This window comes from Tachysurus vachellii, chromosome 12 (genome assembly GCF_030014155.1).
Source record: "Tachysurus vachellii isolate PV-2020 chromosome 12, HZAU_Pvac_v1, whole genome shotgun sequence".
NCBI classification, from domain to species: domain Eukaryota; kingdom Metazoa; phylum Chordata; class Actinopteri; order Siluriformes; family Bagridae; genus Tachysurus; species Tachysurus vachellii.
In genome coordinates, this window is record NC_083471.1 from 15,957,133 (window position 1) to 15,975,573 (window position 18,441).

Below are 18,441 nucleotides of genomic sequence, written 5' to 3' on the forward strand. Positions count from 1 at the left end.
TTCAGGTCATTTGAGGGTTGTTTTGAGGCCTCCATGTTGCCACTCTTCAGAGTGTGTTCCAATTAATCAGTGCTAAGTAGTTACAGGTATTCAAATCAACAAAATGGCAAGGGTGCACAAATTTATGCACCTGTCTAATTTGGTTTTGATGCATATTGCACATTTTCTGTTAATCCAATAAACCTCATTTCACTACTGACATATTACAGTGTCCTTCAGTTATTTGATAGAACAAAATGAAATTGCTGATCCAAACACCCAAATATTTACTCATGTAAATTGTCAGGGGTTCCTAAACTTTTGCATACGATTGTACATATCCATCTGATTGGCCCCAAATTTATTCTGCAGCAGGACAATGAAATGAAACATACAACCAATAGCATTGAACTATCTTTCCTGTAGAGAGAAAAACAAGGAGTCCTGGAAGTGATCTTTGGGCCCTACAGAGCCCTGATACCAACATCATTGCCTCTGTCTGGATTACCTGAAGAGGATTTGAGAATATAAGGATTTTAGGTAACCACAGGAGATCAATTCTGCGAGATGTTTGGAACAACCTACCGTGTACAAGCGTACGTAGAAGATTTAATGCTGTTTTGCAGGCAGAGGGTAGTCATACCAAATTTTGATTTGATTTGGATTTCTCCTCTGATTATTTTCTTTCCATTGTGTTAAAAACAAACAAACAAAAATAAAATTATTAACACTTCTATTTTTGAAGGCATTCTTACTTTACCACATTTTTTCACACCTGCCTAAATCTTTGCCACAGTACTAAACGTGCAGGTGCATGGTTAAAAGTCCAGTGACTGTGAATGCGAGTTCCTGCATCATAGCTTGGATGTCCATATTTGTAGACTATGGTGTATTTTTGGAATGGTATAGTTCTTAGAGTAGCACTGACAGCAAGTTTGTGAAAATGATAAAGCATGTTTTATAATATATTTAAAATATACTACAGACCAAAGACTATATTAGCAACATATAGACTTGGCCGGTTAGCTCAGCTGGTTAGAGCGTGGTGCTAATAACGCCAAGGTCGTGGGTTCGTGCCCCGTACGGGCCGTTTTCAAAGAGTGCTGCTCTGACATGACTCTGTTCACTTCTCAACCTGATGCTGCTCATGGGAGGGACATGCTAGCCTAATGGTTAAGGCCTTGGACAACAGATTGGAAGGTCATAAGTTCAAATCCCAGGTCCACCAAGCTGCCACTGCAGGGCCCCTGAGCAAGGCTCTTAACCCTCAATTGCTCAGTTGTATAAATGGAAATAAATTGCAAGTCACTCTGATTAAGGGAGTCTGCTAAATGAGAGAAATGTAAATATATACCAACACAACACACAATTCCAGAGACAATTTTGTTATTTTACTTACAGAAAGCAACCCTTCCAAATAGAGTAGATATAAAAAGTACAGCTCTCAGGTGACGATTATTGTTTGAACTCAGGGTACAGTACAAGGTCAAATTTTCTCTAGACTCTACACCCACACATACAAAGAGAGGGAAAGAGAGAGAAAATGTATGTTATTGCCTAATAATGCATGTCATTAATGAATGTGATTTCCTATAGTTTTTAGTTGATTTTGCAAATATTTCTTTCTCATTTCTTCTTAAAGTTATAAATATCAAGACACATTTTGGACATCTTGGACTTACTTCTTTATATTTCCAGTAAGCCTACAAAAGTCAGGAGGCCAACAAAGAGTTGAAAACCTGGAGCAATTAAAGCTGTGAGCCCTGAGATTTAGTGTTCAGCTAATTGCTCTTAGATTTTGTGGTGCAACAAGGGAACTCTGGAAAGGAGAGAAGCCATGACCAATTCAAATTAACTGGCATGCATTTTCTGGTTGAAGAAGAGAGGGGAATCAAATAAAAGAAAAAGGCGGCACATACGTCACAATGATGTCACTGACTGTCTGTACTGTTAACTTTTAATCCCAAAGTAAAGATTTCACTGCAGTCTCTATAATATAGCCTAGTAAGGACCCATAGTCAGCTAATACTTGGCCTAGTTTCATTAATATATTACATTAAATTATTAAACTGTTATGGTCCCAAATACTAGACATGTTAAATCTTGTAAATGTTGGAATGAAAAACTAGAATATGGATGTGAGAGCTGGGATATGCACGAGTGCCTTCTTTTGTGACTCCTTCCTGCACGATTGATTTGCAAACTATAGGAGAGGAAGCAAGACAGCTTAGTAGATTCCCTGAATCTTAGCCTAGAATGATTTGCAAAGTTTAATTTCTTTAATGCTTCCCCTACTTCGGTTTTCAGCAAGCATCCTGCTGAAGATGCTGAACATCAATAAGTGAAACCAGCAATCTAACCGGAAAAGACCATGAAAAGAGTGATATCATTGTATCAATGATGCAAATTAGGAGTGAGCATTTGAGTTTGTTTTGCATCTGAAAACACACAAAAAATATTTTGTAAGGTATAAAACTTGACAATTATGGTGTGGTGAAATGCATAATTGAAGTATAACTGAAAAGATCAGAGCCACTGTGGCCTTTGCCTAAACCAAATAAAGAGAAGGCCACCTAACCTTAGACTGCCAGGCCCTATATGAACTATTAAGACATTGTGACAGGAAAACTGAGCAACATTTTCTTATCGTGATTGTATGTTTTTCTTTCCTCCAGAATTAAAGTACATACTGAACCAAGACTAAACTGAGTACATGGCATCAGTGGCCAGCTTCATCAGCAATTGCATTGATGGATCACCTTACACTCCAACCAGAAGCCATGGATGACTGCTAAGTTGAGTGTACTGCTGAAGTCTGTAGGGACTTAGCCTTCAGAGCAAGGTCCAAACTGTCCCAAGCCATCACAGAGGCAAAGCATGTACGTGTCCAGACAATCCACAGCCACTTCCTGGACAGAGGTGACACCCATGGCAGGGCATCCAGGCGAACACAAAATACAGCACAGTTTTACCTGCATGTGACAGTGATGCCTCTCTCCCAGAAGGGCTGAATGAATTCCATGCTTGGTTTGAGATGCAGAAAAACACAGCGGCAAGGAAGACTATCCCTCCCCCAACGAGTAGTGACAGAGTCTAATAACTACGGCCAATGTGAGTAGAACTCTATGCAAAGTTAACCCACAGAAGGCTGCTGGACCAGACAACATTCCTGGCAGAGTGCTCAGGGAATATGCAGAACAGCTAGCGGATGATTAAAGAGGCTCATCATGAGGCACATTGAGACCCGGCTACCACCTTCACTGAGCCTCCTGCAGTTTGCGTATCATACAAATCACTCCACATTGCTATTCATAGACTTCAGTTCAACATTCAACACAATCATCCCTGAGCACCTGATCGAGAAGCTGATACTGGTAGAAGGAAAAGGAGAATACCAGGGATGTGAGAGGGTCTTCTGCCAACTGGACCGTCTCTTCTAGCAATGCCAAAAAAAAAATGTTCCAGCACCATGAGGCTGCCATGCTCCTCTGCCCACTGGCAGGTGTCTCAGAGCTGTTGGGCAAATGCAAATGGTTGGCTGGTGCTGTAGGACTAGCAGCAAGCAGACATGCTGAACGTGCTGTTCTGGGATGTGGTCAACTAGCTGCAAAATTGTCTGCTTGAGGTTTCGGGTATGCCAGCATGGACAGGCCACAATCTGGGCTTACCAGGATAATAGATACAGCAGGTGAACCACCTGCTTTGATTCTGGCCAGCCCCATGGTTCAGTGGCTTGCTTGAAGAGCTCCATCTTGCCCAGCATGGAGTTCCTTCTGGTTTAATCAGGCTTTTCAAATTTTGCAATTTTTTCAAATTTTATGCAAATACCTATCGACAATTTAAACCAATTAACAGCGTAGTAGCTAACTTGCAATACTGAAGAGGTGCATGTACAGTACAGTAAGGTAGAATGAACAGGCTAAAAAACATTTTTGAACCCATTAACCATGGCCTCATTCTTAATCATCTATGTTCTAAGCCATGGTTGTGTGTTCTGTTAGGCCAATGACTGCTAAGATGTACCCTATTGGTTACTTTCACAAATTTTCCCCAGCAACGAGAAACTATGATATTGGAACAGAGAATTGTTGTTAATCTGAAACTGGAAGGGTTGCATCAATGGATGGAAGGAACTCTTTACTCTTTTTATTGCTGATATGTCATTAGAAATTGCAGTAGGTTAAATGACCTAACCCTCATCAAACATAGTTGTTAGATGTTTTTTGTTTTTATGAATTGAATTATTATTATTTTTTATTTATTTGCAATTTATGAGCATCTGTACCAACAATTGTTTGCAAATCTAAATATCTTGGGACCACAGACACTGAATTATTCAGAAAGAGGCAAAAATGAACCCCCAGTGATAAACAAACTTTGGTCTGAAAAAATGGGGGGTGACATCATCATGTTTCTTGTCGGTCTGTCTTAGTAGAAAAAGGTCTGGTGCACTTAATAAAACAGATTTATCAGAAGTATCTATTTAACTAAATACTGAACAGCACCTCAAGACTTAACCCTTAAGACAGCAAAAAGAAAGTAGCGTAGTGGCTGTCCAAAATCCTGAACTGAAAATAGAAAATTTATGAACTGAACTAAAAAAGCATGTCAGTGCATGGAGCAGGACACCATCAGCAAATAGTAAATCTGTTCCATTTTTCTTTTTCCACCCTAATTTATCAGTAAGCTGGCAATGTTTGGTTCTGCATAGGAGACACCCCCTCCAATTGAACACTGAGGGGTATAATATATTAGAATGAGCGAAAGTATATAGAAAATAAAAATCCAATTTCCATCAGATGCAGCAGACTGCAGTACTCAAAACATTATTGCAAACAGTGCAAAGGTCAAAGGATCATTCAAAGAATAAACTCATACAACTTTAATGTTTGACAAGATTTTGAAATTAGTTAATAAATCTTCATAGCTTGTTTATATTGCATTTGAGAAAATCTGAAGGTTAACTAGTATAATGTTGCATTAGGTTTTATTAGAATTCTGGTTGTGCCTGACCCAGAAGCATTTCTCAAGGCCATGCTGCTCACACTTCAATTTGAGTATTGATTAATGATTGGTGCAATTCAGTTTGAATTGAATTGAATTGAATTGAATTGAATTGAATGCCTTTATTGTCATTGTATTACGCATACAATGAAATTAGGAGCGCTACTCCTGATTGGTGTAAGAAAAACAGACATATAATCACAGACAATAACAATACACTTTTACACATAATAATAACAGAATAGCATGGTTAGATACAATTTGTATACAATTTTATATGTATTTGTATGTATACTACAACTTAACAATAGACATTGTAACAAAACAGAAATACAGCAATTCCAGATATACATTTTTTAAATGCCTCCTGGACGCCTCCCTGGGGAGGTGTTCTGGGCATGTCCAACTGGGAGGAGGCCCCGGGGAAGACCTAGGACACGCTGGAGGGACTATGTCTCTCGGCTGGCCTGGGAACGCCTCGGTATTCCCCCAGAAGAGCTGGAGGAAGTGTTTGGGGAGAGGGAAGTCCTGGCGTCCCTGCTTAGACTAAGCAGCAGAAGATGGATGGATGAATGGATGGAATTTTGAAATATAAAATAAATAAATTATATATGTTTATTGAGCAAGCTAGAGACTCTGGTACCAAGGAACATATCTGAATTCATTATAGGTTTAACTTAAAATCACTGATGGAAGAAATAATTTTTTTAGCAATGGCTGTCCTAAGGCTATACAAGGGAGAACACCAACAGTCATCTTTATGGTTTCTATATGCAACCATCCACAATAATTTCACTGAATTTTAGGTTGTCCGTGTCGGGGTATTCTTAGAAAAGTACATAAAGCATCTAGTCACTCCAAAATCAACATAGTATGTTAGCATGTGATCTTGAATCTTGGATTTGCTGGATGAAAAACTCAGGTGGAAGTCTCTGGTGGATAACAAGTCCATCCATGAAATAAGAAATGGCTGTTGCTTGATTCTGTGATCTTTTTATTCCATAGCCTAATGTGTTTGTTTACATTACCATTTGTTTTTTGTTTTTATGCAGTCTTGTCTTGTACATATCCTGTCATGTCTCACTTATGGTACTTGTTCTTGTATATTTTAACCCCCATGTGTCTTTGTCTTGTGCAAAGTTTGGTCAGTGTATTCCTGGCTGTCAATACAGAGTCTTTTTGTTCTTTGTTGTGCTATACAGGTTGTGGCTCTCATTCTGTCTCTGACTTTGTGTTTCTAGATTAACCCTGATATTGTTGTTTTCAGATTTTGATCTTGATTCACAAATGTCTTTTACGACACCTGCATCTAACTTGAGCTCCTATTATATTACTGAATATTTTGCTGAAAACATGGATTAAACAGGAAGGTAACATGACCCAATGCCAGGATGTCCATACCGGCATTCAACTTGGTGCAGTTAATCCAGTGTCCCACCTGGATCCTGTTAATGGCTTAATTTTTTAAGAGCTTGTCAAAACCCATGCACCAAGAACAGTAGTGGCTGACATTTTTGATATCCTGAGCCAACCAGGCTCTTTGGCAAAACATCTGATTTCCATGGAACCCATGGGCTTAGGTAGTGTATAGAAATTCATATACTACATGAGCTTGATCTGCAGGAAGGGAGACTTTAATTATGATTTACAAAGTTTTGGTTGGAAGGACTGCCTGGAAGCCAGAGCAGTACAGTAAGTTCTCTATGGTGGTCCCCCCAACTACCTCCAGAGGCAGATGGCATGGCCTCCTAGGTCCTGCCAGGGGCTGACAGTATGGCCTCAGATGGCATGGTCTCTTTATTCAAATTCAAAGTCTATTTTTTCGTCACATACACAATACATACCCTGTACAATAGATTTATACTAAAAAATATATGTGTGTGTGTGTGTGTGTGTGTGTGTGTGTGTGTGTGTGTGTGTGTGTGTGTGTGTGTGTGTGCAATTGTATTACAATTTACAATTTATGCAATACATGCTGTGCAAAATCTGGTTGAGGTAGTGGGTGTTGTACAGACAAGCCCAGAAAAAAAATTCCAAGTGTTGTAATAGGCCTGTAGAAATAAATCACCCCCTCATTCCCTTTATGTTTTTTTGGTGCTTTCAGAGAGTGGAAGCACTTTTCTGACCCCAAAAGATTAAAAAATACATTGTTGGAGTGGTATGTGAAGCTGAATGCACCACCCATTGGAGTACCAACTTATTCTGTTACCAAACCAGGCTGTGATGCTTAAACATTGTGTGTTATCCCACAGCCTGTTCCTGACCCTGACTTGTTTCCTTCAGGGTCCCTGCTTTGTGTCACATCCCCCTCAGCATCTCACTTCCCCATCATCAATCCAGTGATTGTAAAACAATAAAAATGAATGTTGAGCAGATAAGTCATGGCCCCTTATAGTCCTAATGCATCTATAGTATGAATGGCCAACAGCGCAGTGTCCGACCACCTGCTAATGTCTGAGGCTGGTAGCATGGCCTCCTATTCTCTGCTCATTGGTTGCCTTCTTCATGTGTTCTGATTACTCACACCTGTTTTATTTTGCCTTTTAATTAGTTTTTATAATTAAACCCCATTTGTCTTTGTCCTGTGCATGTTCAGTGTGCACCCACCTGTCACTACTGATCCATTTGTTTCTGGTTGTGCTATTCCATAAAAATAATATATTTGTGTGGGTTGTCTCAGTCCACTGTCTGGGTCTGATGACTTGAGGGAAGAAACTGTTTACCAACAATGCTGATGGCTTTGTGGATGCAAAATGTGATGTAAATGTCTGTGATGGAGGGAAGAGCGACTTGGATGAACTTCTCAGCTGACCTCACTGTTAACCTGTTCAGGATGCTCTTGATACCTCTGTTGAACTTGGTAAGGATGGGGATGTGAAATAAGCTTTCCCCAAACATTGTAGAGATGCTGCTGAGCTGTTCTGTGATGGACCTGGTGTTGAGGAAGGAGGTGAGTTTGAATTTAGTGCTCTTGATGATTTTCACAGAGGATCTGCCAATGTTCAGTAGAAAATGGTCGTGCTGTGCTCTTCTAAAGTTAACCACCACCTCTTTTGTTTTCTCCAAATTCGAAGACAGGTTGTTGGCTCCACAACAGGTCGTAAGCTGTTGCATCTCCTCTCTGAATCATCATTTTTGCTTATAAGTACCACCACAGTTGTGTAATTAACAAACTTAATAATGTGGTTCAAGCTGTGCATTGCTGCACAATTGTGAGCCAGCAGAGAAAATAGCAATGAAGCACACAGCCCTGAGTGGTTCCAGAGCCCAGTGTAGTGGTGTTGTAGATGCTGCTCCCAATCCTGACTGTCTGATGTCTAAGACAGTAGTATCAGAAAGTAGAGGATCCAGTTGCTGAGGGGGGTGTTTAGTACAAGCAGGCACAGGTTTTCTGCTGCAGAATAATTCTGTTGAATGCTGAAATAAAGTCTATGAACAGCATTTGTATGTTTCCTTGGAAGTGGGTACAGGCCAGATGGATTGTGGTGGTAATGGTGTTGTCTGTGGAATGGTTTGCACAATATTCAAACTGCAGGGTTTCCAGTAAGGGTTGCAGCAGAGCCTTGATATGCCTCATAATGAACCTTTTAAAGCACTTCATGATGACAGGTATGAGTGTGAGGGGGGACGATCGTCACTAGGGCAGGACATTAAAGAGTACTTCTACCAGGTATATAGTCTGGTCCAGCAGCGTATTGTGTGTTAACTCTGTTTTCCTCACATCAGTTGTGGTAAGACAAAGCATGTGGTCATTAGGAGGAGAGGTGGTCTTTCTCATCATCATTATGGTCTATGCCTCGAACTGAGCATGGCAACAGTTAAGTGCATGCATAACTATCGCATGCAGGTGAAGGTGTCCTGTAGTTAGTAATAGCCTGCATTGCCCTGCAACATGCCCTGGCTGTCACTGGAAGTGGCTGGGGATTCTCTGGTCATTTGCACGCTTTGCTTCTCTGATGGCCCTTGCTGTTCTTTGCAGTAATCCACAGCTTCTGATTAAAGCATTTTGTGATGGACTTGGAGACTGTCACAATGCACTTGCTGATGTTTCTGGTAAATAGTGAAGTGTATCTCTTAAAGTTGGTGGAATTGGCATCAGTTGCACCCTCCCTGAGCACAGATGGCAACTGCAGCGCTGGTTTTCACCTGCTTCAGAACAAGCATTTAATGAGCAGTCTGAATGCTGATATTAGCATAACAGAGATGTAGTATGAGCAGCAGAGGTGGGGGTGGTGCTCCACAGGGTATGCAGTGGGAATGTTTGTGTAAACAAAATCCAGCACTTTTGTCCCTCTCATTGCAAAGTCCTCATGCTGCCCAAATTTAGGGAACATACATTTGCGATTCACATGGTTGAAATCTCCTCTGACAACAAACAGTCCATCAGGGCGAACATTCTGCAGTTTGTGCCTCCAAAGTGCCTCCATAGCATTAGTGCTGGGGGGACCATACAACCTGACTATGAAAAAGGTGGTGATTTGCTCTGGTAAATAAAATGGTCTCCTTATAACAGTCACAAACTTCACTACAGATGAGCAATAACTATAAAGTAGCACATAGTTCTTGCAACATTCCATATTAATGTAAACACACAAGTGAACCTGTCTAGCTGAATGGCTGCATCCAGAACTTGCTGAGCTCACACAACCAAGCAGTTTCTAAACTCACACTGCATAGTCTGCTGGAGTTGGATAGGATCCAATTGTCCAGAGAGCAGCCATTGGAGGGCAGGATGGATGGGAGAGCCTAGCACCATTAAAGCATAGCACAGACTCCCACCCTCTTGCTGCACTTCTGCTTCATTTTGTGCACTGCTTTTGACATCCCCTCTCCCAGCCACTGGCATCAGATGGCACAGAGGACTAGAAGTGTGGTCCCTTCAGTAGGCTTCTCCAGCAGATCATCATGCAGGATGGCTGCTGCATGGTCTCTGCACTATATCTGTGTCTGGATATCAAAGACATTGGTTTCTCTGATGTCCCTGTGGGATAAAAAGTTTGGCTAAAGACAAAAATAGCACCGTTTGCACTGGACACCTGCATGCTACTGCCTGTATCCGACTTCAACGAGAACTAGTGATACATGACACTGACATACAAGCACCTTTGTGTTAGTTGTTATTATGGAGTATAGAACATATTATTATTATTATTATTATTATTATTATTATTATTATTATTATTATTATTATAGAACATATCACAACAAGTGCAGTAATATCTGCTTGTGATTTCATTCAGCTAAATGTTTCTGTGCTTTTACACTGAAACAGTCAACACCTTCTGGCCAATCCGATTTGAGAATTAAACATTGCTTTGAAATTTTTAATTTTAAATAATGTGAGTTCTAGTCATGGAGATTTCCATTGCTTTTAACCATTGTCCTTGCCCTTTTTTATTTACATATTTATTCTTTCAAACATTCCTTTGTAACACATTAATTTTATTACTTTGCCTGAGTTTAAAAAGTGAAAAGGCGGAAAGACATGGAAACGTAAATAATAGTATGATAGGACTAAATCACTAAAACTGTTTGACAACAACTGTAGAAATGATGACTCTTGTGTGAGCTATATTGTACTTCTTCTGGCCATGTTCACTGTTTCTTTTAGTATGTATATAATCTGTAATGTTCTATATGTACATGCATAACTCAGATTTGCACTTTAATTGTACACTTGTTTTAGCCCACCCTAACCCACCCCCACCCACCTCCAAGGAAGATAAAATGGGGAAATTCTATTAAGAATTAATGTTTGAATCTCCAAATGGGCTCCCCGTTGGTTTTTCCCCTTTACCAACTTGCAACAGTTTCCTTTTGATATTCAATGGAACTGATGTCACTTGTTTGCAGGGACACCCTCTGCATCTGGATTTGCACTCAGTCCAAACCCCTTGCTGATATTCAGAGTGAAAGAAAAAAAAACATATTTATATTCTTTAGTGTGGGATACATACTCATACATAAAACATTTTCTAGCTGATCATTTTTTTCCTTGTAAAGAATTATTATATTTGAATTAAATATTTATAAGAATTCATCAAATTTTAAGATCGTCAAAACCCTGCGGGTTGGTTGCAACCTTTGACTTTTAGCTGTAAAATCACCAGGGGGCGCTCTGCGCGCTTTATGTCCACCAACATACTGTAAGCCCCACAGCAAACCCCCAAGCAGAAACGCACAGAGGTGGAAAAGCGTCATAGGCCACCCGTGACTCCTGGGCTTAACTTCGAGCGCTGTTAACTTAAAGATCTCTTCATTATTCCCTTTCCTCTGAGCTGTGAGCTCCTGTGAAAGGCTCGAACCTTTAGCTTACACATTGTGTCTGAGATAAATCATCGACCTTCTCTAAAATCAACCTTAATTATGATTAGCATGATGTTTTTCCTTTCAAGTCCCACATCCTCCTTTAAAGCTGTTTGACTAGAGATGTCTCCCATCTTTGATTTCCGTCCCTATCTTTGAGCTCCATATGCTGCGTGACACTCTGAAGAAATGATTGTATTTCCTGAAAAAAATGTACAGGGTCTGAAAAGAAGCCCTGAAAGGGAAATGATTTTGATACCTCCTCTGCATTGATTGATTATTAGTCATGCCTGCACTTTAATGGGCTCCATTCAATTGGGAAGGTGGAGCACTTGGATGAATTAACATAGCACCCCCCACCCCACCCCCCTACACCATCCCACCACACCCCACCCCAATCTGTGCTGAAGTGTCTTTGAAAGGGGCAAGGAAAAGGGGGGGTCGTGGCTTAACATTATAAAGGAAAAAAATAAGACAGCATCGCTTTCTTGCTGTTTGGATCCGCTGTCTTTGACAAGCTTTTGTTAGCCTAAAAAAAAAATAAGACGAAGGAGAATAGGATCTATACGCGCTATTTATGGGGAGCACTGTTTTTTACCTAACCTATTAAAGAAAAAAAATCTATATACATATACGTATACACATATATAGGGTCCATTTTATTTGCTCTACGTGAAAAATGAAACTTTTGCCTTTTTCTACTTGGTTGCCTTGCCTCTTGGTATTCAGCTTATGTCTGGGCTGTGAGTGCGGCGCACTGAGGCGGACGGACAGGTCTAAGAGAGACTTGGTGCGCGCAAGGGAGGCTGTCGGAGTCTCTCCCGGAGCGTGTGGCACACGGCTCCAGCGGGGCAGGCGCTCTGTATCCGGAGCGGACTGGCGCGCGGGCCGCCTGCACGCATGTTTCAGTCATGCGGGAGCGAGCGCAAGAGTAACACTCACCCGCAACAGTGTTTACTTCAGCGGCAGAGGAGATCAACTACGGCTTAAACCGAGCATAGAGGTTCCGCGCGGTAATTTCACCCTGGAGATGTGGATAAAACCTGAAGGCGGTCAGCGCTCTCCAAGTGTGATCGCAGGTTTGCTTGGATTTACTGCTCCTTCCACATTCCGATGTAATCCTGATATACACCGATTGCGTTGTGCATATTCAACTTGCCAGCTGTTGTTTGTTGGGGAAAAAAACACATAGCTAAATAGATACAAAATTCAATTTAGGCTAGAAACAATTAACATCACTTGTCATTTATTTCGATTTACTAGCTATTTAAAAAAAACGGTGGTTTTGAAATGTTGTCTTACATACATCTGTATATTTATATATTTATGGGTTTTATGGATTTATGTGCATTTTCTGTTCTATATATATAGGCTATATTTTTTTGCACCACGTGAAGAAACCAAACCAAAACAAAACAGAAACAGACAACTCGTTTAACCTTAAACAGGTGATAACTTATAGGATCTGTGTTTGTTTTATTGACATTAATCTGTGTGACTTGTTTTCATTTTCATCTTAAATGTGTGTTGTTGTTTTTTTATTCTTTACGCTTTGCGCAAGTTCCATCCGTCATTCTACGTTGCGGTAACCAGCAAATAAGCACCATGTTCACACCATGTTCACAATCACAACTTTATCGTCGATTTATCTTCTTAATTAAAAGCTAATCAGATTTTTTATTTACGACTTCATGTGAAGATCAAAATCTCCGATTCATGTTTATTGTATTATTAAACAATGGCCTTTTATTTCCGCGAGTTCATGAAATGTTTATGAACACTTAAGGCTTTAATCGGGACAGCCTACATTTTAAATCCCTTTGTATTTCTAGGCGAACAGAAGACATCGTGCGTCGAAGTGAACGTTGCCGAAATTCCGCTAAAATCACAGCTCGTCTTTTTTGAATCTGTATAGAAGACGTCATCGCTTTGAGGCGTAATGTGGCCCCTCCCCTTATATAATGAGCTGTAGGCTGGTCTCCAGCTCTGATCTGCACAAAAACAAACTGCGTTGTTACTTATCAAATCTCCTTCAGCTATTAATCATTTTTGTCAAATCACTTTTTCTAAATCCCTGAAATAAACTATACATTAAAAAAACGGAGGCGCTTTATAAAAAATAAATAAAATATATATATTATTTATTTATTTATTTATTTTTTAACAAGTAATAAATAAATGATTGGCATTGTGATAACAAAATTAAGACATTTTAAATATTCCCAAATAGACTTGAACATTTAATTACTAATAGACCAAATGAACTAATGTAAATTATTGTCCCCCTCCCTTTTTTTTTTATTTGTGTGCGTGTGTATTTATTTCTCAAGAATGCATTTAATTTCATTTTAAGAATTTATTTTGCTCTTGTTTCTAAAGAAAAGAGTGAAGTAAACGGGTTGTGTGTGTCGGTTGTGCATTATTTTCCCTCATTGTGAGAGAACTTTGATTAGGCTTAATTTATGCTTAATCAAAAAAAAAAATACTAGTGAACAAAAGTGTTATTACTTATTAAAAAATATTATTACACTGACTGTAATGAGAACATAAATGAGCAATTAAGATTTGCCATATCTCAAATAGCTTAATCAGAATTGTATGATTTGTTAGACTGCAGAGTATTTTGTATTTAAAAAATACAAAATGTATGGATTCAGATGGATTTATGGATGTATGGATTTATATTGCAAAATATTTGCACACCAGGCCAGTGCTTTAAATACATAGTCATAATAAATTAACATTAATATTGAAATGGGTTGAAGGTTGAACTTTCTTAAATAATTTTATTTTAATATAATTAATTTGAACAAAGAATATCATTATTTCATTTTGATTTGATTTTGATAATATTTGATGCATCAGGTAGAGACAAGAAAAATAAAAAATTGTGAATGTTTGCTTTTTCATTTTAGAAGATGTCAAGAAACAGCATCCAAACAAAACATGTTATGTAAATTCTGTTACGACTTATTATTCAGTTATTGATTATAAAGATATAATGCCATAGTTACACACTCTATAAGTATTTCGAAATATTTGTAGTTAGAAGAGTAAGGATTGTAAGTTTGGGAATTTCAGGGGTTAAATTAGTTGAATCTCATTATAGATGTAGCCTTAAATTTCACATTACCTATTCTCCCTTTCCCCCTTTCCTGTGCAGTGAAGTGAGCCAGCAATTCACAGCTTGACAGAAGCACATTGTAAATTACAGTCTTTTATGAAGGCATTATAAAGTGGCATTCTTGATGGCTTAAGCTGTAAAATATGTGCCTTGTCCATACTTGATTCTTAATGAAAAAAGCCATCAATTGAAGCTAGTAAATTAGATCCAATACTCTAGAAGTACTTGCTACTAGAGAGGAAAGGGCCTGATCTTTTCAAATAGGCACTGTAAAAAGTTACCTATCTATTACCTATTCACTTATTCAATTCAAAGGTGACTCATAGAAGTGACCATATCATTAAAGATTAGTTTTCATAATTCAGCTAGCACAGAGAGCTCTCATATGACAAAATATCAAACAATTATAAAGATTATATAACAACATAACAGTAATAAACTATAAAAACACTGAAGAATTTCTGGACAACTGTCCAAATTTACATGCTTTCTTAAAAAAACACATAATACAGAAAGCAGAAGGAACTTGTGTTTTTAAAGTTTAAAGTTTAAGTTTAAAGGTTTTCACTAAGCATGATTAGCCTTAAAAAACATACACACATTCAGTGTGGAAGCCCAATAATGAGACTTCCTCAGTCAGAAACGCTTCTTGTATCTAACATTTGGCAATACTAACTGTGCTGTGCTCTGTCCATGGTGCTGAGATGCAATACACTTCAAATAAACACATTACTGCACCAAATACTGATGATATTTAAGCTTGATACTGTGTCATTAAATTTAAATGCTAACCGTAATCTCTTGTATGAAAAGAAAATGCAATTCTCTCTTTGATGTTTTTGTCCATATGTACTCCATACTTTGTTTGCCACCACTGACAACCTTACACGTACAAAGTTTGAAGTTGGCAAAATGTTTACCTGTTTGTTATTTGCCACTTAGTGGTCTCATTCCAGGATTTCGCAGATTGTAATTTCCTCACTTTTATGGTACAATTTATTTTTATAGTAGCTGGCAGTGCTTTTGCGGGTAGCAGAGGAGTGTGAGGGAGGCTGCAGGCTCTTGAATGCCCATTTCTGCCCCAAATCTAGGGATTCTTTCTTAATGTGAATAATCTTTTTATAATGCTAGTGGTCAGAATGAAAAAAAGGGAAAGCTCATTAAAGTGAGCAACTCTTCAACTAGTTCAAGCTGTTTTGCGGAATACATGCCCTGTAGAGTTGATGTCCCTACAGTACTTTTAGTCTATTTTTTAAATTGCTAGACATATTTTAAGAATTTCATATTTGTGTTTTATATGTATGATTTTTTTTAATGTTTGCGACAATAGCTAATCATGCTCTGTGTAAACAGAAACACCGGTGCACATTAACACTAAAATACAAAAGCTGACATTTTTTCCCTGCTACCCTGGAAACACTTTACAGCTTATTTGGCCTTCAGTTTTGTTTTTTGTTTTTTTTAACCAAGTACCAATTACTTTTAGCAAACATACTTCTCACAGCTATGTGAGAAGAGTGAACATTCCTCATGCAGTGAGAAGGAGCAGACTGTGTACATAGCACTAGACTGAGGGTCACAAAGCCAACCATCCATCTTTTGGACACCAGAACTGCAACTGTGTCACACACAGGCATCCTGAATTTTGTTGGGCTGAATTAACAATCTACTTTCAGATTATAATTCACAAGTATTTGTAGAGAATAGGTTGACCATCAACTACATGGACACAGAGAGCAGATTTCTTAAACATACTCTATTTTTATCTTATAATCTTATAGCAAATCCTCTTAATTATTGTACTCATTTAGAACCATAATTTGAAATTGCATTCTTCTTTAAAAAAAAAGTTTTAATAAATACAGTTTAAATGTTTTGCATTAGTAGAACTGATATCATTTAATGATGTCATTTGTCTTTGCAGTTGCAGTTTGTTTACTCCAATCTAATTGTTTTTATTTTTCAAATGAAAATACCCAAGCAGTTGCAGCTATTAACATTTAACATGTAGTTAAACTAATTTCTACTGACTGGCTCAGTCCAGAATTACTACTGTTTTATTTACTTTCACTTTTTTCCACGAAAAAAAATGGAAAAAAAGAATGTAAGAATATGTTGCCTTCCTGAGAGTTATACACATTTTCCAAATGAAACAGGAAAAGAGAGTTTCTCTTATCATAATAAGGTCTTTTTACATTTTTTATTTCAAACCAGCACAACTGCTGAGACATATTTCAAGAAAATAGACTAAAAGTTCATGTAACCTTTGGTCTGTTGATACAAGACCACAGTGTTGGAGTCTGATTGCTAGCAGATGCCTTGCTGTAGGCTTGCAGTCCTTGGACTACACTGTTTAAAAAAGTTCAATCATGGGAATTGCACGGTGTTCCTCAATTTACTGCACTGGCACATGCAGTCTCACATTGTTCCTCACAGGACATTGTAATCCAGAAACAGCAAGAGTAAAAATAACAGTTTGTTTTTTAAGATTATATCTGTTTAATAAGGTAAGCAATTAACATCACATTTGTTGGCCATGGAAATTAACAGTTTACATATGTTTATTGTACATACTGCATATTTACAGTGTAAATTAATAGAAAACATTTAAATCTAGAACCCTTTGAAGGTCTCAGCTTTTTTCTTCTATGGGAAGCCTTAAAGGTTCTATATCCATATTCAAAAGGATACTAAGCAGAAACTAATAAAGGCAAACTTGTTACTAATTAAAGTTTTATAAGTGTATTTCTTTCAAAATGTGCTATTATATTTCAGTTCAGCTTGTTCTAACTTACTCTTCTACCATTTAGGGCTCTATGACAAATGCTTCTATGCATCCTGTAATCGAGGCTGGTTAATAGGCATCAGACCAGTCAGTGATCAAGGGAACAGGGACCCTCGTTTCTTCTTCTCCCTCAAAACAGACAGAGCACACAAGGTTACCACAATCACCTCCAATGCTCCCTACTCCCCCAACCACTGGCATCATCTGGCTGTCACTTACAATGGACTCCATATGAAGCTTTACCTCAATGGGGCTCAAGTGGCTGTAAGCCGAGAGCAGTCCGGTGAGGTTTTTAGTCCCCTTACAAAAAAGTGCAAGGTGCTAATGATAGGTGGCAATGCACTCAACCACAACTACAGAGGAACATTGGAGCACCTGAGCCTGTGGAAAGAAGCCTTGGCCCAGCGCAATATAATCCAATACATGCAAAGCCCTCAATCTGAGTACCATAATGACCTTTCTGAACAAGTAATTTACGAGAACTTTGAAAATGCATCTCAGAAGTGGCTGACAGTAAAAGATGGGGTCTTTCCCCAGATTGGGACCTCTGATCGCACGTTGACAGCCAATCTTGGTAGCACTGTCGAAACTGCACTGGTTCCTCCACCATGTGGACAAACAGTCTGTGATAATGTTGAGGTAGTGACAAACTACAACCGCTTATGGACCTTTCGCAAACCTAAGATGGTGCGTTACCGATTAGTCAATGTGTATGATGATGATGGTCACTGGCCAACAGTTACAGAGCACCAGATCAACCTCCAGCACCAGCATCTAAACAAAGCTTTCCGCATCTACAACATCACATGGGAGCGCACTGTACACAATGTCTACAACTCCTCCTTGCGCAACCGTCTGGTCCTGGCTAACTGTGATATTAGCAAAGTGGGAGACGAGGAGTGTGACCCAGAATGCAACCACACACTCACTGGTTTTGATGCAGGCTACTGCAGGAGGCAAACAATCAGCTGTCCTGAGCATAAACTAGGGAACAATGTTTGTGATCCTGAGTGTAACTGGGATAATTTCAACTATGACCAGGGTGACTGCTGTGACCCAAACATCACTGATGTAACAAAAACCTGCTTTAATCCTGCATCACACTACAGGTAAGCCTGAGGAATTTCAGAATTTTTGCAAGTTTATTATAATTCTGCAAAGTATTAAAAATGAATTTAATTGAGAAGACAGTATGAGTATAATATTAAATAATCCAAAATATTTTTGTTTTGGAGTTAACCAG

At 38.7% G+C, this 18,441-nt stretch overlaps 1 protein-coding gene and 1 non-coding gene across 2 annotated transcripts in view; both read left to right on the forward strand.

Moving 5' to 3' along the window:
* The first annotated feature begins 995 nt into the window (after window positions 1-995).
* Window positions 996-1,069, forward strand: trnai-aau (transfer RNA isoleucine (anticodon AAU)). Its single transcript has one exon. It is a non-coding gene; the product is annotated as a tRNA-Ile (tRNA).
* Window positions 1,070-11,968: 10,899 nt separating this feature from the next.
* Window positions 11,969-18,441, forward strand: part of pappab (pregnancy-associated plasma protein A, pappalysin 1b) — a 57,308-nt gene continuing 50,835 nt past the window's right edge. The window contains exons 1-2 of the mRNA XM_060883244.1: window positions 11,969-12,368; window positions 17,224-18,307. Of these exons, the coding sequence (XP_060739227.1) occupies window positions 11,969-12,368; window positions 17,224-18,307 (1,484 nt within the window). The remainder of the gene's footprint in view (window positions 12,369-17,223; window positions 18,308-18,441) is intronic.